The following is a 23,784-nucleotide window of genomic DNA, read 5'->3' on the forward strand; positions in this document are numbered from 1 at the left end:
TTTAATAAAATGTATAATTTCACCTTCAACATCTCCTTGAGTCTCATGTTTTATCAAGGAGTTTGTTAAGAGTGGCCCCCTTAAGCTGACTGGCTAGAACACACAAGAGTATCAGGGGTAGGCAACTCCTGTAGGGACCTGAGTGTCTGCTGCTTTTCTCTTTCGCCTGGCACTTCATACCTGGTTTATAAATCACATGCTGATTTGGAGAGAACAAAAGACAACAGACATGCACTCAGGCCCCCGTGGACCAGACTTGCTCATCCCTGTCACATAGAATGCTGCTCAAGTAATTTCAGTGCATATTTGCCAATAGTCTGCCAGATAAACTGTATTTAGCCACTGCCCAAAGTTGTAGGTTTTGGTACTTGCTGCATGACATGTTACACAGCAGAACCAATATTATTCACACAGATTTAACAGACCAGGATACGAAACGCAGCCTGGCTGACAGTCTGATATTTTTATTTAATTCAAATGATTATTCAAGATCCCCTATTTCTCTCTTTGTCCAACTAACTATACTGTCTTTTCTGAAAGTGTACAGCAGTGACAACAGAAGTCAGCGCAAAGTCTACTGTATTTGCACTAAGCAGTTTGCCTCTCGGCCACAGAGTGGCGGTAGAGCTGTGTGTATCCCGTTTCCTGTCGTGAGTGCACGTCCAACGCTGGATGTGAGGCCACAGTGAGCTGTCTCTTCCCACAGATCGAAGATGGCGGTGTCGGTGTTTCCCGGCGTGCGGCTCCTCTCAATCGGAGACGCAAACGGAGAAATACAGCGTCACTCCGAGCAGCAGCCTCTACGACTGGAGGTGAAAGCCACACAGGACGCGGCGCTGATCAACCTCTCCAACGGTGAGTGGACTTGAGACAGCTCTTCCATACCCCGGTTCGGCCTGGGCTCCTTGTTAACTGACGTTACCCTGGCTAACTAGCCAGAGCTAAATGCTAAAAAGCTAGCTAGCTAACCGATGCGAGTGCCTGGTCTTGCACGTGTGTGCGGGTGGGGGTTCCACTTTAAAACCGACTGGTTCCACCTATAGAATCCAACGTAATGGGGACTGTTTTCACTTATCGCTATTAGCTAGCTAGCTACCATAACTTAGGTAGCTAACGTTACTTCTCCAGCACCACGACAGCGCACACTGTTGTTAGCTTAGCTAACTATAGGTGGTTAGCTTTAGCAAGCTTACTGCGCTCATTTCGTGGCTTGTGGACCACGTTTTTATTCCTATCTATTTGTCTTGAGGAATATTCTTTAACTTATTTATTTAATGCGAAGTAGTCTGTTTTAGCTCACACGAGACGTTTCCTGGACAGCAAGCTAAGTGTGACCAAGCACATTAGATACCCATCTACCCCTGTTTACTAATATCAACTTGCTAACAATTTAGCGCCAGATTGCCTTTCAATGATGCACTATCCTATCCCGCAGCTGAGCACTTTATCCAGCTCGCTACACATTAACGCAGATAGCCAAAGCTAATTGACATGTTAACGTGCCCTTTCATTTTTGCCCCAATAAGCTATCAGCCATACTACGCAATGGTTTGCCCTTAATGCCACAGAGTTCTAACAGTTAAAACAAACTGCGTCATTTGAGCATTGCCCTCTTTATTAGCTAGTTTGATAGTTATGATAAAGCAAGATAACATTTGACTCTTTGAGATGGGTATCTTAAAAGTGTGTTTTGTTTTGGAACGTCGTCTTTGCGCACAGCGGTGCAAACAAGCAAGCTAACCCCGGTGGCTCGCGCGTACTACTTTATGGTTATCTAATCTACTGTAGATGCCTAGCTGAGTGAATAAATATCGATACACGAAATATATATTTTTGAAACAGGCTAAATATGGGTCCTTGTGTTTCGATGAGCTAAACCAGGCTCGTATTAGTTATTCATCTTTGTTCTCCCCTGAACAATAGCCAGCTAGTCCCCCACCTCCCTACTCCCCTGTCGATCACTTGTGTGCTCGCGCTGAGCGCTTGCAGCTTTTGTTACACTGAGGCACAGATGGGATGTCCCTTTCAAGAAGCCGTGATGTCCCTAGTTTTGATACAGTCAAGCTTGGGCTGTGGGGAAAGTAGAAATGTATGTGTGGCAGGATGTTTTTCAAGGTGTCCTATCAAAGTTTTATGATATGTGTGATTGCCTGGTCCGGTCCATAGGCCCAACAGCCGTTTCCTCTTCCAACATTCCCATGATGATGGAAGATAAACGTTTCCACACCAGGCAGGAATGAACTCCCGATTGAATTGCTACATAGAGCAGCACGACTGAGTCTAAAGTAATTCCACGTGGAAAAATAACCTCAGTGTCTTGCCACACAATCATTTTATTTCTGCTTTATTATAGACACAAAAGCACCTCAATCAAACACAGCACATTAGTACTGTCTGTCTTTCATGCTGGAATGGGTGTAATTACATTGTCCATGAGGGGCAATGCCTTGACCCAGCAAAAATAGCACAATTTTGCTCTTCACTTTGACAAGTGTCTATTATGACCTGACATTATCCTGTTAGAACATTGACATGACTGTCATCTGGTTGTTCCATATCTGTAACATGTCTATAGTGACAGTCCTTGTCCCCCATCTGTCATTGTCGTTTACCACAATGTTCAGCTGTGGGCCTTGTAGACAGGCCAGGTCTAGTGGAGGGAGATGGTTGTAGCCTACATATTTTAAATCATGCACTCTATCTCCCAGCCTTTGCATCGAACACACACTTGTTAAGCAACACACACACTCCGGCTCTCATATTTATCGCAGGATAATCCGGTGTCAGACGCTAGTTTGGTCTGTTAATAAAACATGCTGCATCTGGCTAATCTAAGTAACAGCACTAGTCTTAATCCCATCACAACTGCTGGATTATACCACAGATTATCTCACTGCCATGCGGGCACAGCACTAGACCTACCTTGCCAATATATTGCTTTCACATATCCAGTCTTTAAAACTATGTCATCTTAATCATCCAGGGGTGTGTGTGAAATAGCTTCAATATAAGAAATTACCCACTTTCCCTTAGCTAAAGGAGGTTAAAAATAGCTCTTTGCTTGCTGCTATCCATGAGATGCTATAATGCTAATTGAGTCAATAAAGCGATGTGTGTGATCAGGCCAGTTCTGTTAGCATGTTGTTCTTCATGTTGTGTGACCTACGGGAAGCCACGTACTCCTGTGCCACACTTATTCCATGAATGACCTGTTGTAGGAATGTTGCTAGGCCCTAACTATTGTTTGACTCCTCTCACAGCAGAGGAGACATGTGTGTTCAAGTGTTCGGTCTCCAGGGACACAGAGTGCAGTCGCGTGGGGAAACAGTCGTTCATCATCACGCTGGGCTGCAACAGCGTCCTGCTACAGTTCACCTCACCTGCAGGTAGCTAACCCCCGGCAACCAACGCCACTCTGTCTCAGAGAATGCTGTCATTGTCTGTCTGTTTTTTCTGTCTGTCTTTGACTGCCTGCCAGTAGGCTATATCTGTCTCTGTCATTGACCCTCTGTCTCCTGTGTGTCTGTCTTTGAATCCCTGTCCTAGTGCACATGTTCCTGTCCTCATAAAGAGATTCTTATTGTTTCTCATACTTGTCTTGCCTCTGTCATCCTTGTGAACTGTTATAATTGGTTATTATTATTGTTTGTTTGATTTCTCCCCATTATGACTGGCTTAAGACCGTTTATAACTTGTCTGATTTGTCCTGCTGTTACCTGTTATGACGATCTCCTCAGAGTTCTCATCGTTCTATAACCTCCTGAAGAACTGCCGCGGCCACAGTGGAGAGCAGTCGGTCTTCAGCGACAGGACAGAGGAATCATCCGCAGTACAGTACTTCCAGGTGCACACGCAGAATCTGACATGCATTGCAATAAATCATTTATTCCAACCTTTATTAGCTCAGTGACCATATTAAAACACCTCATGAAAAATAAGCTCTTCTGTCACTTTATTTTCCTCTCTCTCCCTTGTTCTTTCTCTCTCTCCTTCGCTCCTCCAGTTCTATGGCTACCTCTCCCAGCAGCAGAACATGATGCAGGACTACGTCAGGACAGGAACCTATCAGAGGGCCATCCTCCAGAACCACACTGACTTCAAGGACAAGGTACTGATGCACTGTCCTGGGACTTAAATATAGCTTGTTCTGAATTGAGTCCTTTGCTGTATTTGAAACTAAACTGTTGTTTAATTGGATTGGGCAGTAGACACTGCTGGATTTCATTGATGTCTTTACCAGGAAAGAATTAGAGTCCATTCCCCTCTCTCTCTCTCTAGGTGGTGTTGGATGTGGGCTGTGGTTCAGGGATTCTGTCATTCTTTGCTGCTCAGGCTGGGGCTAGGAAGGTCTACGCTGTGGAGGCCAGCACCATGGCCCAGCATGCAGAGGTAACAGACACACTAAACTATGCTGAAATTTAGTGACCTATATATTTTCAATTAACTGCACTTTTTCTGGCCCGCAAATTGATTTTGACAAACTAATCAAAGCCCTCGAGCTGAAAAGTTTGCCACCCCTGCTCTAACCCTATCCTCTTCTTGACATGCTATGTAGCCATAAATCTGGCAGATGTATCAGTCTCACTCTCATACACACACACACTAACCCTCCACTAGGTCCGGGTGACCTCTAACCCTCTGGTGTCCCCTCCACAGGGTCCTGGTGAACCCTAACCTTCTGGTGTCCCCCCACCCCCCCCACTAGGTCCTGGTGAACTCTAACCCTCTGGTGTGTCCCCCACTAGCTCCTGGTGAACACTAACCGTCTAGGGGACCGTGTGGTGGTGATCCCTGGTAAAGTAGAGGAGGTTACGCTACCTGAGCAGGTGGACATCATCATCTCAGAGCCCATGGGCTACATGCTCTTCAACGAGAGGATGTTGGAGAGCTACCTCCACGCCAAGAAGTTCCTCAAGCCTAGTGGTGAGACAGAGGGAAGGTTGGAGGGAGAGCATAGGGAGGGAAGGAGAAAGGGAGAAAATGTCAAAAGGTCTAAAGATTATTTTGAAACCCAAGCAGTAAATAATATTCTACATTTTAAAACTGAGAGACATATTCATCGTGACTAGCCACTGGTGATTGTACCATCATTAACTGGCTTCATGTGTGTCGCAGGTAAAATGTTCCCCACCATCGGTGACGTGCACCTGGCCCCCTTCACAGACGAACAGCTCTACATGGAGCAGTTCACCAAGGCCAACTTCTGGTGAGTAGGAGGGGAGGGAGGAGAGAAACGGGGAGTAGGAGGAAGGATGGGGTTGGAGGGACGGGGGGGAAGTGGCAAGAGAAGAAGCTCTGGGAGTAGAAGCAGTGAATGTACGGAGATATCAGTCACTTTTTGTTGTGCTGCTGTAGTTGATGGGATTGAGTTGATGATGATTCTCTCTCCCTCATTCAGGTACCAGCCTTCCTTCCATGGTGTGGACCTCTCAGCCCTGCGAGGAGCAGCGGTGGATGAGTACTTTCGCCAGCCCATTGTGGTACGTAGAATTCGCAGTTGTATGTCAGACTCTTGAACACCCATCTTCTGACATTGCCTGCCCCGCACACCATGTCGGTTAAAGCGATACCCCCCCCCCAAGATGATTGGGGTGCAGGGGGGGGCGGTTAACTAGGATATGTATATGGGAGGGGTGTTTAAGGCCTGAAATAGTCAGGGGGTATGTGGGGACGAGCTGTTTGTGGAAAATTGGGTTGCATAGTACGGACTGGCCTGTGTGTTTGTTTATGTCTAAGGGTGGTACATGAGGTATGTGTGTTTATGGGCAAACACTGATGCAGGATAGGAGATGGACTGTATGGGAGTGTGTGTTTGTGGTAGAAGATACCACCGTCACACTGTGTGTGTTATGACGGCTGGGATAAATAAGTTAGATGCGGTCTGAGTTTAGGATCCCAATGTTTTCGCCCAATCCAGCTCCCCCAGTCTTACACCACAGAACCAACAGTGAGGTTTCAACAGTACTGTCACTGCTCATAATGGTTATTCATTGAATTAATCTCAACCCTTTTTATCACACACAGCGACACACCACACACACCGACACATACACATCATTTTCCAGCGGTAGTCAGCTGTGTAGGCCTCCTCCGTGCCTACTCCTCTGTTACTCTGCTGGGTGAGCCGGGCCCGGTCGGAGGGCCTGGTTCTGGGTACAGCCTCTGTTCTAGATCATTAAATTAAGTCATAGACCGTCTCCGTACCAACTCTAGCCAATGCTGCCGTAAAACATTTCTACCTCACTGGGACTTACCTGGATACTCTTGCTTCCCTCTTCCCCGTCTCTCTCCTTCCTCCTCTTTCTTTCCCTCCACCTCTCAGGACACATTTGATATCCGTATCTTGATGGCCAAGTCAGTCAAATACACAGTCAACTTCCTGGAGGCCAAAGAGGAGGATTTGTACAGGTCTGTGTGCCGTTTGTCTGTGTCTGTTATTCCCTCATATATTTATTATTGAATTGTTATTCATAGATTGAGTTGAGAATTGAGATGCGTAGATACATGTTACTGAATGTAGGGGTGTCCTACTTCTCTAATATGGGGCTACTTCCGATTTGGAATTTTCTACATCAGCAAAAGTACTACATAATTCCTTCTAGTGTCTAAAGAAAACCTTAAAGCAGCAATCAGCAGTAGTAACAATAACAAAGCCAATTCCCCGTCCTTCCTTATGTAAAAAACGGAGGGATGGGCCTGGAGAAATGTAACCACTCTCAAATTCATAGACTGAGCTATGGATGCAAGGACTGACCATCCATGATATCAACATTATAGTTTTAACCATGTTTTGATGATATATATTGTTTACATTTACTTTGTTTACAAATATTGGAGTAAAACAAGGTTATATTTTGGGTTCTGATGGGGTACGGGAGTTGAACTAAGCTCATGAGGCATTTATAAGTTATATTCTTCAAGACTTAATGGGTATATATCATTAATTTATGTCCAAAAAATGGATGTAGCAACAGCTGATTGCCCCTTTAACTAGACTAACGCTTATCCCACTCTTTTCTCTTTCCCTCTTTTCCCTTCTCTCGCTCTCTCTTTCAGGATAGAGATTCCCTTTAAGTTCCATATGATGCACTCAGGGCTGGTGCACGGCCTGGCCTTCTGGTTCGACGTAGCGTTCATGGGATCAATGTAAGTTGGCCTGGGCTGCCTTAACCAGGGCTGAATTGTGTGTGGTCAGGAGTAAAATCACTTGATCCAGGACTCCTGACCTACATGGATCCAGGATTCCTGACCTACATGGATCCAGGACTCCTGACCTACATGGATCCTGACTACAGCCACACCGTCACTTTCCTTTTTCTTTCATCACTTCTTTTTCTCACAGACATTGAAATAAACACAAAGACATAAAGCGGCTACAACTTAAAAGCAATACAATACATTCACAATAGAAACATTTCACAATATGTTGTAAAGGGCTGTTCCTACTGAATATCTGACCATGCTTGTACAGTAGTAGGATGACGCTGATTGAACCTTAAAGTATACTGACCTCTAATCCCCCCCCTCTCTGCAGGGTGACAGTGTGGCTCTCTACAGCCCCCACAGAGCCCCTGACCCACTGGTACCAGGTCCGTTGTCTGCTCCAGTCACCCCTCTTCACCAAGGCAGGAGACACACTTTCCGGCACAGCACTGCTCATCGCCAACAAGAGGTGAGAGACTGTAGAGGGATCTACTGGGAGTCTGTTGGGGAGGGGAGGCTTTGGTGTTAGTGTGTTGCCATTCACCTCTAGGCCCAGGCTTGTGTTATATTATGACAGTTCTGAATGAATGTGTGTAGGTGATATACAGTGAGCTCCAAAAGTATTTGGACAGCGACAATTCTAAAGAAAATTGCCTCATACAATGACTATGGGGATGAAGTGCAGACTAAGCTTTAATTTAATTTTCATCCATATCAGGTGAACCATTTAGAAATAGGTTCCAATTATTTTGTGCCCAATTGAAATTAATGGAAACTAATGAATTGTCATTTTTGAGTCACTTTTATTGTAAATAACAATATAATGTTTCTAAATACTGTGGATGCTACCATGATTACATATATTCCTGAATGAATCGTAAATAATGAGTGAGGAAGTTAGTGTAAGCGTTCCTTCCATGTTTACACTGTAACCTCATGCTAACCTCTCACCACTACAATAACAGGGGAGGTTAGCATTTGGTGGGGTGGGGTTCGTGGATGATATTTGTGCGTCTGCAACCTCATGTATCAAAACAACAAAATGTCTCACTGCCTCAATATTTTTGGAGCTACCCAGTGCCTTTGGAAAGTATTCAGAACCCTTGACTTTTTCTACATTTTGTGAGGTTATAGTCTTACTCTAAAATGTATGAAATAAATAAAATCCTCAGCAATTTACACACACCAGCCCATAACGACAAAGTGAAAACAAGTTTGTAGAAATGTTTGCAAATTTATTTAAAATACATGAACTTACCTTATTTACGTAAGTATTCAGACCCTTTGCTATGAGGCTCGAAATTGAGCTCAGATGCATCCTGTTTCCTTTGATCATCCTTGAGCTGTTACAACAACTTGATTGGAGTCCACCTGTGGTAAATTAGATTGATTGGACATGATTTGGAAAGCCACACCTGTCTATATACGGTCCCACAGTTGACAGTGCATGTCAAAGCAAAAACCAAGCAATGAGGTCGAAGGAATTGTTGGGAAACTCCGAGACAGGATAGTGTCGAGGCACAGATCTGGAGAAGGGTGCCAAAACATTTCTGCACCATTGAAGGTCCCCAAAGAACACAGTGGCCTCCATCATTCTTCAATAGGGAAGAAGTTTGGAACCACCAAGACTCTTACTGGAGCTGCCCTCCCGGCCAAGCTGAGCAATCGGGGGAGAAGGGCCTTGGTCAGGGAGGTGACCAAGAACCCGATGGTCACTCTGTCAGAGCTCCAGAGTTCATGTGTAGAGATAGGAGAACCTTCCAGAAGGACAACCATCTCTGCAGCACTCCACCAATCACGCCTTAGTGGTTGTGGTCAGATGGAAGCCACTCCTCATTAAAATGCATATGACAGCCTGCTTGGAGTTTGCCACAAGGCACCTAAAGGACTCTCAGACCATGAGAAACACAATTCTCTGGTCTGATGAAACCAAGATTGAACTCTTTGGCCCGAATGCCAAGTGTCACATCTGGTGGAAACCTGGCACCATCCCTACGTCCCTAGCATGGCGATGGCAGCATTTACATTTAAGTCATTTAGCAGACGCTCTTATCCAGAGCGACTTACAAATCATGCTGTGGGGATGTTTTTCAGAGGCAGGGACTGGGAGACTAGTCAGGATCGAGGCAAAATGAACAAAGCAAAGTTCAGAGAGATCCTTGATGAAAACCAGCTCTCGAGCACTCAGGCGAAGGTTCTCCTTCCAACAGGACAACAACTCTAAGCACACCGCCAAGACAATGCAGACGTGGCTTCGGGACAAGTCTTTGAATGTCCTTGAGTGGCCAGCCAGAGTCCGGACTTTAACCCGATCAAACATGTTTGGAGAGACCAGAAAATCATATCAAATTGTATTTGTCACATGCGCCGAATTCAACAGGTGTAGACCTTACTGTGAAATGCATACTTACAAACCCTTAACCAACAATGCAGTTTTAAGAAAATACCAATAAAAAAAGTATGCCATAAGAATAACTAATAATAAAAGAACAGCAGTAAATAACAATGGCTATATACAGGGGGTACCTGTGTCAAGGTAATTGAGGTAATATGTACATGTACGTAGAGTTATTAACCTTAGTTATTAACCCATCCCGGATCCGGTATATTTGTCATCAGCAACGCTGAATAGCATAGTGCAACAGTCAAAAAATATTACTAGAAAATATTCATATTCATGAAATCACAAGTGAAATATAGCGAAACACAGCTTAGCCTTTTGTTAATCACCCTGTCGTCTCAGATTTTGAAATTATGCTTTACAGCGAAAGCAATACAAGTGTTTGTAAGTTTATCGATAGCCTAGCATAGCATTATGTAGACTTAGCATCAGGAAGCTTGGTCACAAATCAGAAAAGCAATCAAATGAATCGTTTCACCTTTGAGCTTCGGATGTTTTCACTCACGAGACTCCCAGTTAGACAGCAAATGTTCCTTTTGTTCATAAAGATATTTTTTATATCCAAATACCTCCGTTAGTTTGATGCGTTATGCAGAGGAATCCACCGGAAATAGCAGTCACGACAACACAGGCAAAAATTCCAAATTATATCCATAATATTGACAGAAACATGGCAAACGTTTTTTATAATCAATCCTCAAGGTGTTTTTCAAATATCTATTCGATAATATATCAACCGGGACAGTTGGCTTTTCACTAGGACCGGGAGGAAAAATGGCTACCTCTCTGTGTTGCGCAGGGAGGGGGGGCAATACAAATAGTCTAGGTAGCCATTTGATTAGCTGTTCAGGAGTCTTATGTCTTGGGGGTAGAAGCTGTTTCGGAGCCTCTTGGACCTAGACTTGGCGCTTCGGTACCGCTTGCCATGCGGTATCTGAGAGAACAGTCTGACTAGGGTGGCAGGAGTCTTTGACAATTTTTAGGGCCTTCCTCTGACACAGCCTGGTATAGAGATCCTGGATGGCAGGAAGCTTGGCACCAGTGATGTACTGGGCCGTACGTACTACCCCCTGTAGTGCCTTGTGGTCGGAAGCCAAGCAGTTGCCATACCAGGCAGTGATGCAACCTGTCAGGATGCTCTCGACGGTGCAGCTGGCAGCTTGTAGAGCCTTTTGAGGATCTGAGGACCCATGACAAATCTTTTCAGCCTCCTGAGGGGGGATAGGATTTGTCATGCCCTCTTCATGACTTCCTTGGTGGGCTTGGACCATGTTAGTTTGTTGGTGATGTGGATGCCAAGGAACTTGAAGCTCTCAATCTGCTCCACTACAGCCCCGTCGATGAGAATGGGGGCGTGCTCTGTCCTCCTTTTCCTGTCGTCCACAATCATCTCCTTTCTCTTGATCACATCGAGGGAGAGGTTGTTCTCCTTGCACCGCACGGTCAGGTCTCTGACCTCCTTATAGGCTGTCTCGATGTTGTCGGTGATCAGGCCTACCGCTGTTGTCATCGGCAAACTTAATGATGGTGTTGGAGTCCTTTCTTCCCGTGCAGTCATGAGTGAACAGGGAGTACAGGAGGGGACTGAGCACGCACCCCTGAGGGGCCCGCATGTTGAGGATCAGCGTGGCGGATGTGTTGTTTCCTGCCCTCACCACCTGGGGGCGGCCCGTAAGGAAGTCCGGGATCCAGTTGCAGAGAGAGGCGTTTAGTCCCAGGGTCCTTAGCTTAGTGATGAGCTTTGAGGACACTAACGCTGAGCTGTAGTCAATGAATAACATTCTCACATAGGTGTTCCTTTTGTCCAGGTGGGAATGGGCAGTGTGGAGTGCAATAGAGATTGCATCATCTGTGGATCTTTTGGTGCGGTATGCAAATGGCATCGATGTGAGACATGACCAGCCTTTCAAAGCATTTCATGGCTACAGACGTGAGTGCTACGGGTCGCTAGTCATTTAGGCAGGTTACCTTAGTGTCCTTGGGCACAGGGACTATGGTGGTCTGCTGTGCAGCAACGCTCCCCATCCAACCTGACAGAGCTTGAGAGGATCTGCAGAGAAGAATGGGAGAAACACCCCAAATACAGGTGTGCCAAGCTTGTAGCGTCCTACCCAAGAAGACTAGGCTATAATTGCTGCCATAGGTGCTTCAACAAAGGATTTGAAAACTTATGAAAATGTCATATTTCAGTTTTTTTAAATAATATAAATCAAGAAACTACAAACTTATTTTTGCTTTGTCATTGTGAGGTATTGTGTTTAGATTGAGGGATTTAAAACATAAAATAATAATAAATGTTAAAAATGATGTAATAAAATGTGGAAAACGCCAAGGGGTCTGAATACCTTCCGAAAGCACGGTATATATGTGTATTACAGATGTGTGCTTGCTGAATCTGTGCTTCTCTGTCTGTCTGTGTTGGTCTGTGTTAATCTATCCTCCTCCATTCTCACCTCCTCCCATACCAATCCCTGGCTGTCCTCCCTCCTCACAGACAAAGCTACGACATCAGTATTGTTGCCCAAGTGGACCAGACAGGCTCCAAGTCCAGCAACCTCCTGGACTTGAAGAACCCCTTTTTCAGGTGAGTTGGTCTGTTCCGCTGCCCTCGGCCTGTGCCATTCAGGATAACGAGGGGGGAAGGGGAGCTCCCTCTCATGGCGTGTATGTTGTTGTGTATGTGTGTGTTTTTGTAGGTACACAGGCAGCACCCCCACCCCCCCTCCTGGGTCGCACTACACCTCCCCCTCTGAGACCATGTGGAACACTGGGGGGGCCTACAGCATGAGCCAGGGCATGGCTGTGTCAGGTAAATACACACACATAGAGGACACTGGTAGAGGACACACACAGAGGACATACACACTGCATGGGGCAGAACCCACACACACACACTGCATGAGGCAGAACACTGCTGTGTCAGGTAAACGCACAGACGATACACACAATCTGACCCATGATAGCATCATCAGGCAAAAGTATCCATACAACATCATGACTAAATGTCTTACTAAACTGTAGGGATATCACAGAATAGATCAGGCTGACAGAGCAGCTGATAGATGGGGGATGCATGCTCTCTCTGAGGGGAAAACGGTGTGTGAGAGAGAAAGGATGCTTATGTTTCTCCTGTGCTTTATTCCCATTTCGCTCCCTTTCTCTCCCCATCTCTCTCGTTCCCTCTCCTCCCCATCTCACTCTCTTCCCCGTCTCACCCTTTCATCTCTCTCTCTCTCTCAGGGATGCCTACAGCCTATGACCTCAGTACAGTCATGGGCAGCGGCTCGACGGTGTCCCACAACAACCTCATCCCCCTCGGTAGGATACTACGGACTGATGGGCTGACAGACAAGCACAGACCGTGTGACTGACTGTGTGTGTTTGCACGTTTGTGTGTGCGTTAATACACAGTCTCACTATTTCCTCTGTTCCCGCCCTCAGTGAACACAGGGATAGTGAATCACACCCACTCCAGGATGGGCTCCATCATGAGCACCGGAATCGTCCAGGGTATGTCTCTTTATACACTATACAAATGACTTAAATGTAATGTAATGTATACAAGGGTTTCCTAAAATGATTTAAATAACGAACTCAAGTTTTGATTATTTGAATCAGCTGTGTAATGCTAGGGCAAAAAACAAAATGTGCACCTGGGGGGGGGGCTGCACTAAACTACATCAAGTCAAGTTTCCTAAACGCCTGTGACATAGTTGGCCCACAACCAATCAAGGGAAGGTGATAACACTTTCCCCCTCTCTCCCTCCCACCCCCCACCCCATCTCTCCAGGAGCTTCTACTGGCCAATCAGGTCCTAGCAGCAGCAGCAGCTCTAACCAGCAGCAGCAGAATTATCCCGTCACCAACCAGTTCACCATGGGGGGACCCGCCATCTCCATGGCCTCTCCCATGGCCATCCCTAGCAACACCATGCATTATGGGAGTTAAGACCTCGTCACCCTTCACATCCGAACCCCTGCATGACCTCTACTAGCCCCTCCCCCCGACCGACCACAGCCAGAACCAGAATACCAAAACCAGTGCTGTCGTGTTGTCCCTTCAGCACCTTCCTTTGTCCTTTACTGTCCATCTCTCTATCACTGGAGTTATTCTCATATCCGTCCCTCCCCGCCGCTCTCTCCGCTTTGAGAGCTGTTCCCCATCTCCCCCTCTCATCATCGTGCAGCAGCTATGATATCACCAGTCCAGCCAGAGGGTGGCAGCACCTCTACTTTCAACTGACAGACTGATCAGCACAAAGATTTGGCAGTTTTTCTGAATGGAGAGCTGAACTGAACTTTGTTTGACTGGACCTTTTTTATGCTTTACAGACACATGTACACCTACACATACACATTGAACACAGAGACTTTTGCTGCAAAGAATAACTCAATGCACGACTGTACAGCAGGTATCATCTCCTTTATCCGGGTTCCCTCCCTTTTGGACATTTCGCCTCCCCTTGTGCCAGTGTGATGCCCCACCCTTCCTCCTCCTCCACCAAACACAAACCCAACCCCATCCACTGCAGCCAGTTGCTATCCCCCCCCCCTTATCGCTGGATTGGATGTCCCCCACTACAGATCTGCACTGAAAGGACAGAGGGCTTTCCTGTACAGTAGAACACTATGAACACCCCTCACTGATGCCATTTTGTTTTCATATTGAGGCACTTCTCCACCTGCCTGTAGAGCCTCTCTCCTTAAACGGCCCCATTCCAGAGCGATAGCTAGCTCCCCCCAAGGTGTTTGTCTGGTCATCCATAGTGGTAGTCTTTAGCCCAGTAGACCTAGGCTATCTCAAAAGACACCCTATTCCATATACAGCGCTCTACTTTTGACTAGAGCCACATGAAGTGCACTGGAAAGGGACTAGGGTGTCATTTGAGACGTAGCCTAGATGTCAGTGTGTATGACGTGATCTTGAAGAACATCAACTCTGGAACTCTGTTAGAACCTCACCTCCGATTGAGGTGTGTTGTCCAAAGCCAATGAGCTTCGAGGACACTGCAGCAGACCCGGCCCCCCACTCCCCTTCATAGCCAATCAGGATTGCATTGAGCCAACGGTATTGGTGGAAGCAGGATGAACCCACAGAAAGACAGACTGACAGTATGGACCAAGGACACTGATGTTGGCCGTTGGAGCAGCTGTATCCTAGTTTACATTCTTCCCCGGTTTCCTTTCCTTCATTTTGAGACTGCGGTTCAGACTGAGGTGGGGAGTTCAGAATAGATGGAGTAGGAAGTCACCTCTTTCCCTCCTCACTACCTATGATATCCAGACTCTTAACATATCTAAACCTCTCCTCCCGCCTTTCCCGGGCAAGTCGATTGCCCAACCTTCAGACAAAGACTTAATGGACATGTATGCATTGCTTCCAGTCACAATTTGTGGACTGAGTTTAAATTTTGATTTAGCAAGTTTTATGAAGAGAAAATGTCTTGCTAGTTTGTAGGGTTAACTTTTCAGTTGTCTTTATTTGTTTCACAGAAAAGCAACAAACAAAAAAGTATAAAAGGAGTAAATTAAATGTTGGTGGAGAAGTCCCCAAAAAAATCTTTGGATCGAGTCTTATAATTAACTTGAGATAGCTTAGCATTCAAACGCTACTTTTCTCTGGGACCTCTTGATGGAAAGTGCATCAGGAAGACTTGTGCCGCCTCCTGTTTGTATTGCTCCAGGTAAGAAATTGCCCCTGACAATTAGCCACAGATCTAGGATCATATTTTCCTAACCAAAACCAGCAGTTAGGGACCACTAATGAAATCTGATTTTATGTCACCTTGAGGGTAAGTCAAATCTTGTGCCTTACACTGAGCCTACATGGTCAGCAGACATTGACGTGTCCAAGGAATATAGCTGTAAATGGATGTCTTCCAAGCACACACAAAGCAACTACATCTGAAGTGCTCGGCTGTCTCAAATCTCAGGGCAAACAAGAATCTGTTTTCAACGTACAGTAAGCAGAGCACTGACAACTTGAGGGCTGGAGCCAATGCAACTTCCTCATGAAATAGTAGATAAGATGGAAGGCTGCAAAATATCCACCATCTCCAGCCCAGTACCTACCAACTTATCTTAATTGAATCAGATGGCAGGCTTTTGTTCCAGCCCAGCACAAGACAGCACTCCAGGACCGGTGTTAGAGACCCCTGCCCTCGGGCTGTAGTCAACACCAAGAAGACAAGCAATTGACTGGAAGGACAGTTTATTCACACAAACAGAAGTCTGAACAAAGAGGAAAGAATAATTAAATACACTGACAAACCCTTTAATTTACAAGTATCTACAAAAAGAAAAAGTTGTGTGGATACATTAGTCAGCACAGTACTACACGTTCCAGGTCATAGGAGTGGTTTGAGTTCTAGAACAACCCATTTCAATCTCAAGAGGTATACAACCTCACCCGCAGATGGCTGGCATGGGTGTAGTAGGCCTTGACTAGCCAAGCTGTAACATACCTGTTGAGCCAACTCGTCGGATTGTAGAATCAGGTGTTTTTGCTTGGCTAAGGTGGATAAGGTTGGCCACCCCTGTATTAGTACATTAGTTCATTCATACAGCATTTCCCTCATCTCAAGATCAGACTGCAGCTGAGGATTTCAAGTCTAAAGAACTCCTTTCCTTGGTCTCCATCTGCACTGACATGACAGAACTGAGCTGGTTGGAGCAGATCTCATATGGAAGAGCAGATCTTCCTCATGTTTTTTAGTGCAGATAAGAGGAAGTCTGACTGTTGAGGTGCATCCAACTTCTCCATGATAAATATTGATTTATTACAATATACAAGTGCAGAATTTACAGCGGAATCATTTTCTTCTTTACCTCTTTCTCCCTCCGTGGTGTCCAATTGTTTAGTAGCTACTATCTTGTCTCATCGCTCCAACTCCCGTACGGGCTCGGGAGAGACGAAGGTTGAAAGTCACGCGTCCTCCGATAAACAGTGCGGCTTGGTTGGGTTGTGTAACACACAGTACTTTTAATGGGCTGCTGATCCACTTAAGTCCATAATGTACTAGAGTAGGGCTCACACATCCAGAACCTCCAACACAACATTATGGGTACCTTTCTGACCACTTGTCAGTCCTCTGGATCCTTATTATTGGTTAGAGCTTCGGAGTATGCAGGAGCTACGTCCCCTTATCTGATCTGAAAGGACTGGACCCACGGAGCTAAAAACAACGTCCACACAGGTGTCAAACTGATTTCATCCAACGTTCCCTCTCGACTCAGTCCTCACACGACAATGTAGTTAGTCAACGGCGAAATCGCCATCATCCGTTTGGTGGTTAGCCAGCTAGCTACTCTACCAATGCTCACAGAGTAGGTAACAAAAACCTAAACCTTTTATCTAGTCCTTTCAGATTCCCCAGTGGTCTCAAACATTGACACATCTCCCTCCCCCTGGTTCCTCTTGGTCAGTGGGCCTTGTTGGTCAATATTGTTGCTGGGTGCGAGTGTAGGAACTGGTGTGCGAGTCGCTGTCTGGAAGAAATACATCTGAAAGATAGCATAGAGGGACAGAGGAGACTGGTATAAAGGGTTAGAAACTTAACAAAGAACTATGAGGTTTATAGCTAGCCATAGACTGAAGTATGGTGTTGGAGATGAGACATGAAACATTTCCCCTGAGGCTCATACAGCTGAGACATTCCCATTTAGATTATGATTAGGGCCTGGTTCAAACATTTTTTGGGATAAGTGAAATGATGACTACTTTCTATATTCATGTCAGACCATGATCACTGCCATTCTTCTTCAAAGTATTTGAACAGGGCCTAGGAGGATGGGGCTAGGTAACTATTACCCATAGCACTCTTATAGTGGGCTCTTACCTTGCAGCCAATTGATAGCAGCGCATGGAGAACGACGATTGTTGCCACGGTGGCAAAAGCAGTCACCTTGGTGTCATCACGGACGACAGGCCAGAAGGTGAGCACCAGGACCGACCCAGAGATCACCATGGCGACCAGGATGAGGAGCCATTGGAGCCATTCGAATGGTAAGATCCACAACACCTGAGGGGGAGGTGATTGGTTTGTTACTTGAGAATAAAATGTTTGGATTGGGTCCCGATCGGATAGAAATATATTATAAAGGAAAGGGTCATATTCACTAGGCACAAAAACGAAAGAAACCTATGAAACCGTAAAGTAGGTACCATCTGAACTTCATTTTCCATTACAAAACATTTAGCTAGGGGATGAATATGTTTTGCTAGCTGAATACAATCCAGACATTCACTAGTGTGTGTCTGCTGACTCACTGAGGTGGGGATGTAGATGAAGAGGGAGTAGCCATAGACACACACTGTATCCAGGAAGGAGTAACCACTCTGCTGCCTCTCCTCCCTCTGCCTCCAGGTCAGGAAACCCCATACACCCAGGGGCACCAGCCAGGCATACAGGAAGATCACTACTGCAGCTATTGTCACTGAGGGAGTGAGAAAAAGCAATCAACACTGCTATTGCATGTAATATAACGGTCTTGAAAAGGGCCTCTGTGCTGAAACGTAAAAAGAAAACAGTCAACAATCCCCTTTGTTTACATATCAATGGTTTCATGTGAGATTTGCTAAGGAGCCACGCTGTAACCCCCAGGTACCATACCTCTGTGGAACTGGGGTCTGTAGTGGTAATGGGAGCTCCCCAGAGAGTTCAGGAAGGTGGACAGGTTCCCACTGATGGCCAGAGAGAACGCCAGCGTCACGCAGATCCAGAAGGGACCTGGACATACGGGGAACCAGGAGGTAAGGTTAGTCTGGGTAGAGGTGGTTCACATTACAACCTAAGATATGCAGAGTTTGGCAAACTGTCTTCCAGTTTTACGGCAATAAAAGTTAACATTCTAAGGTCCAATCTAATTCAGATCTAACTATCTAGGAACAATTGTATCTAAGCTATAGTGGTGATTTGTGTCTATTACCATACAAATCTGGACTCGACTGGAGGGTGTTTGATGAAGTTCCGTCCTGGTAAAGGCATCACCGACCCCTTGACCCTGTCCAGCACCTACATCCCATGACAGGAAGTCAGTCAACCAATTGACATTGTACAGCAACTAACACCACTACATTTACGGTTTCTATATGGAAGATGTGAAACAGCAACATATAGGCCAGTCACATTCAAGCCTATTGTACCTGCATTGTATCCACATTGAAGAACGACTGGTAGTACTCAAAGGTCCAGAAACCGCTAGTTTGTTTCTCCCCTCTTAGGAGCTGTAAACAGTAATGTCAATCAGTTATCCCCATATTGCTTGGTTTTTGGCTGTTTGTGCAAACGTCATTACAAAGGCAAAATTTCAGATTATTAATGTAGTGATGTGATTGGACTCATTCATCATCCTGACCTCTGAACTCTCCTCCTGTCCCTCATCATCGGACATGTCCAGTTTGATGTCCCCAGTGGCACCGGCCGGGGCCGTTCTGCTGGAGCCAGACATACTGAGGGTGGAGGCCCCAGGGTCTGCTAACAATAGGTCAGTTGCCTCCTCAAACTCTAGAGGAGAGGAAGACCGGAGGTTAGAGTGAGGGAATGAGAGAGGAGGTGCAGGACAGTGGCAGTGAGAGATGTAGAGACAATGAGAGAGGGGAAGAGTGAAGAGGTGAAAGGGGATAAACAGAGAGAGGAGGATGGGAGCCACTCCATGAGCCTCACCTTGGAACTTCAGATCATCTGGATTCGCCATGGGAACTCTGGAAAGATGACCACCTCATGCAAAACCTGGAAGGAGATGAGAAATGTACTCATATAACTGTTGAGTCTGACGTATGGCAACAGTCTGTTCTTCTCCCAGATAGGGTAGCCTGCTAGCTTTTGCTACATATGGACAAGATGTTCTCTTTGTTGGCTGCCTTCTAAAGCATACGTAACAGCATCATGTGTAGGCATGCGACATCGAATATGCAGGTGCAATTTTTTAATCTGACAAATGACAGATTGTGTTGATCTGTTTGGCAGGCTAGCAGTCTGTGTCATGTTTATGCCTATAGTTTACTGTAACTCTAGCTAGGTAGCGTCAGATTTATAGTCATACGTTGGCAGTCGTGATCCGAGACTTACCTGTTTGTCGCAGGAGGTTCTGTTGTGTTGTCCGCAATGCGAGCCAGTCAGCTGTTAGCAGTGCTGACACGACCACCCTAGACAGCTGTCGAGCACTGTTGTCTCGCTTTATATCTCAATATCAACTCACCGAACAACAGCAGCACATAGTTAAATATATTTTCTTAAATGTGTACTGCGTTGGATGTCTGAATAAACTAACTAGCTAATGGTGTTAATTTCAACTACTGTGCACTAAATTCTCATTATCACTCGCCTGTTCCACGTCACCTTATGTACACAACGGATCCTGTGTTGGCTCAAGACGGATCATCATGTTCACGTGACCAGGTACAGACGGAAGATAATGCGGTGCGCCAAATGTGAGTGTTTTCTTTGTAATATGGGTGTTATCCGAATGTAACAAAAATAATTAAAAAAAAACATTTGTACTGACATTATATTTATTACTTTATAATGATATTACAGGGATTTAATGACATTCTTTTTAAGCAGAACTGGATATTTGTTTTTTCTTTTTACGGGAAAAATAATAATAATACAACTTTTCACTGACATGCCATTTTGTCTCAATAAATTCAATTTTTTCACATTGGAAATTCATGTATTTTCTGACCCGCTGTGTTTTTTCCGGTCCGAGCCAGTCCGAATGTGAACTTCCGGGAACGATCGGCTTCTGTCTGACGGACATGGCTGCCTCGTGGGTGCTCAGGAGATGGTGCTCCACCTCTGTAGCAGAAGCAGGAGCAGCACCCGCCAATGGCACCCGATGGGAGAGGTTGAAAAATAGCAAATTGGGTAAGAAATCGACCTATCTCTTGGTTGCTGTGTTAGCCCACCACGCCTTTACGAACCTGAACGAACTCATGATCTTTCTTGCTTAACGGTCTTGCCAAAGTCATTAATGAGGTTAACAGATTATGTGACATTACCTTCAAACAAACTGTATCACGTTGTGGCTTTTACACAAGTTAGATTTGAAAATGTACTTCATACACGTCTATGTAAAGGCATTGTTAGCTGTTGATCCTTCACAGTTGCCCCTGCTTGCAATCACAGGGTGGAGGAAGGTACGTGACAGGTTATTGCTGTGACCTCTCTCTGAGACAGTCCCTGTCAGTTTGGAGATGCAATACAATAGTGTTGGCACACAAAACATTATAATTGTGTGCATGCCTCACTACCATGTCTAGGGATATGCTGTCAGTCTGTTTTGTCTTTGTTTTAGTAAACCATCTATCTTATCTCGTGTGAATGCTGTCTGTCTTTTTCTCACAATTCTCTCCCCTCTCAATCAGGTGTGTGGTTTAGCGGCATGTCCAGAGACTACAAGGAGGCGTGTCGTGAGATTGTGGTGGGCGCGTGGGAGAGGCCAATCAAAGCTTCCATCTACCTGAGCCTTCTGGGTGGAGCCGGCACCTGCATCTACACAAACCCCGACGACGCCTCCTTCGAGACCACCATCCTGGATACAGCCAATCATCTCGGGCTCCTGACGCCATGGATACGCAGTGGAACATCGGATGGGCACGTGCAGAAGCTGGCGAAGCTTCGTAACGAGGGAAGGTTACGTCACCTCAGCCTGGGAGTGGTCTCACTCACCTACTTCGCCGATTACAACCCGGACGCCAGTCTTTACGAGGCCCAGTGCTCCAACCTCTCTATCCCCTGGAGGGAGCTCCACACGCGGGTACTGGACATTGGCTTCGCGGGTCGCTGGTGGATCCTGGACCATAAGATGAAGGACTATGATGTGAACGATGAAGAGTTCAAGCACCTGCCGCCTGCTATGGCCGCCACAGTGCCCCCTGGTGTCCAGGGGGTGCAGAATAACGAGAGGCTGCACAAAGAGTCATGGATGCCTCTGAAGACGGAGGAGAATGAGGAGAAGGAAAAGGCATCGGCAGCCGTAGGGGAGGAGGGGGGCATTGTAGAACAGATAAAGATGGATAGTTTAGATCTTGTAGAAACAATAAAAATAAAGATGGGCATTGTTGCTCAACCACAGGAGCTACCTGACCCAGAACCACAGGAGCTACCTGACCCAGAACCACAGGAGCTACCTGACCCAGAACCACAGGAGCTGACGCTGACAGAGACGGAGACACAGGAGTAGCAGACACAAGCTCAAGCAAAGGCCTAATGGACTCAAACATAATGAGATGGCTGAACAAGAATCTCTGAAAGGACATATTTATTGGATGTTGACAAGATGGTATGTGTGTATAAGAGTACCTTCTGCACTGTTTAACGTGTTATATAGCGCCCAAGCCTATTAACACTCTGGACTATAGACATGCCATGATGTTAAATAAATTACTGTTAACAGTTTACTAATGATACTAATGATACTTATTTGGTATTTAGTGCTCTATACTGAGATATGATAATTGATGCCATGGTCAGCAACATGTTAAAGAGATTCTCTAAACGGCCACTACAAAACTTGATATTCTCTGGCCCTTTTGAATTAGTTTTAGCCAGTAGTTCTGAAAGTAGCGCTCACGAGCTAAAAGTGGTCACATGTTCACCATGTCATTGCTCTCGCTCTGCTGTGTGCATCTTGTTAGCTGTCACTAAAATAGTGAGGGGCTGAAGCTCAATAGCTAGAACTATAATTGTTAGGGGGCTGGCCCATGTGGGGGAAAATGTAGGAAAATGGCGAAGCACAGCTTCCAGGAAAACAGTTGCTTTCAAACTAGGGATTTCGTGGTTAATTGAGGTGAAACAGTAATTCTGCTCATAGATTATGCCTGTATGAACTACACATTGACACATCCAGCCCAAAGTGGGAGGTTTAAAACATACTTAGAAGTCACCAAAGTTCCGGAGCACGTCTTTAACAATACAATAAACCTCCTCTAAATGGTCTGGATTTATTAATTATTGTCAAATTAAAGTACTATTGTAAGAATTTGAGTTTTGTGATGATCATTTACTCTGAATACCTCCCCATGATTTGATCTTAGACAAAGCAGAGGCACTATCCAGGGAAGAATATACCAAGATTTTACATTTAATTGGAACATGTAGCAATTTTGGATTCCTCCAGTCCAGACTGTTTTTTAATACTTTCCTCCTCAGGACTAATATCACAGTAGCATTAATTCTCAGTGTGTGACTTCTTCCATAAGAAGTGAGTGTTTGTCTCCCTGAGGTCAGTCAATCAGTATTTTGCCGCCACCTCTTCCTGGGATTATAGAAGCTGTGTGTTGCTGTGCTGCCCTTCAGGTAGATAGAATGGGCATCCTTTCTTCCTAACGTTTGAGAGTAATTATTCCGTTAATCGTATTGCCTTTGACCAACCTCCCTTATCATTGTGGAGCTTAACTCATTTTGTGTAAAAATCCTCTCCAGATTAATCTCTCATACCCTTCTAGCTCTCTTTCACTCCATCTCTCTTCTCTCTCTGTTCATGTCTGTTATTGATCCTGCTGTTGTCTTGACACTGATCCTGCTTTGGCTCCAGTTACTGATCGCCATCTGATCTTTAGGATAGGATCATTCATCGTGATCAGGGGCCATTCACACACGGACAGGGAGCTATTGTGGTCTGCAACACAAGTCAAGGTGGACTAATAGTCTATCACACAAACAACTAGACTCTCAAACATGCTCAAACAGAACTAGACTCTCAAACATGCGCAAATAGAACTAGACTCAAACGTACTCAAACATGTCTAGACATATATGCAGCCTACATCTCACTCAGCGCATGCCAGATGTGCATGATATCTCTGAGCAGCTCAGCAACATTATTGTATCTGGATGATAGCTACTTGCAAATCCTCAGAGAAACATACACACTAACAAAGGCAGCAGTTATCAGAGTACGAGTTTCACAAGGTGACTGAGGGCCTACCCTGAGGCTGGCCCCCTTTTGGATCTCAACCCCCGAGGTCCAGATTCTTTGTAACCCAACCCCAGGATGGAACCAAAGACTAACCTGAAACTGACCTTATTTTGTATTTATTTAACTAGGCAAGAACAAATTCCTATTTACAATGACGGCCTACCCCGGCCGAACCCAGATGACGCTGTGCCAATTGTGTGCCGCCCTATGGGACTGCCAGTCATGTCCGGATATGATCCAGCCTGGATTCAAACCAGG

General features: G+C 45.6%; 2 protein-coding genes and 1 pseudogene across 3 annotated transcripts; 2 read left to right on the forward strand and 1 right to left on the reverse strand.

Annotated features, from left to right (window-relative positions):
* Nucleotides 1-664: 664 nt before the first annotated feature.
* Nucleotides 665-15,164, forward strand: LOC135555260 (histone-arginine methyltransferase CARM1-like). 2 transcript variants are annotated; one of them, XM_064987573.1, is made up of 16 exons: nucleotides 665-855; nucleotides 3,261-3,386; nucleotides 3,738-3,844; nucleotides 4,004-4,108; nucleotides 4,279-4,389; nucleotides 4,746-4,923; nucleotides 5,116-5,206; nucleotides 5,399-5,480; nucleotides 6,323-6,408; nucleotides 7,057-7,146; nucleotides 7,535-7,672; nucleotides 12,099-12,188; nucleotides 12,301-12,413; nucleotides 12,845-12,922; nucleotides 13,046-13,114; nucleotides 13,395-15,164. In XM_064987573.1, exons 1-16 carry the CDS (start codon nucleotides 714-716, stop codon nucleotides 13,550-13,552), a joined length of 1,764 nt encoding a protein of 587 aa, XP_064843645.1. In that variant the 5' UTR covers nucleotides 665-713; the 3' UTR covers nucleotides 13,553-15,164. The 2 variants fall into 2 exon arrangements, with proteins under 2 accessions (XP_064843645.1, XP_064843646.1); XM_064987574.1 differs by having other exon boundaries at nucleotides 3,264-3,386.
* A 633-nt stretch (nucleotides 15,165-15,797) lies between these two features.
* LOC135555261 (protein YIPF1-like) lies at nucleotides 15,798-19,951 on the reverse strand (annotated as a pseudogene).
* A 10-nt stretch (nucleotides 19,952-19,961) lies between these two features.
* Nucleotides 19,962-22,587, forward strand: LOC135555262 (mitochondrial import inner membrane translocase subunit Tim29-like). The gene is made up of 3 exons (XM_064987575.1): nucleotides 19,962-20,035; nucleotides 20,318-20,471; nucleotides 20,972-22,587. The coding sequence occupies exons 2-3, from the start codon at nucleotides 20,363-20,365 to the stop codon at nucleotides 21,787-21,789; spliced, it is 927 nt and encodes a 308-aa protein (XP_064843647.1). The 5' UTR covers nucleotides 19,962-20,035; nucleotides 20,318-20,362; the 3' UTR covers nucleotides 21,790-22,587.
* The last annotated feature ends 1,197 nt before the right edge of the window (nucleotides 22,588-23,784 follow it).

This window comes from Oncorhynchus masou, chromosome 15 (genome assembly GCF_036934945.1).
Source record: "Oncorhynchus masou masou isolate Uvic2021 chromosome 15, UVic_Omas_1.1, whole genome shotgun sequence".
NCBI classification, from domain to species: domain Eukaryota; kingdom Metazoa; phylum Chordata; class Actinopteri; order Salmoniformes; family Salmonidae; genus Oncorhynchus; species Oncorhynchus masou.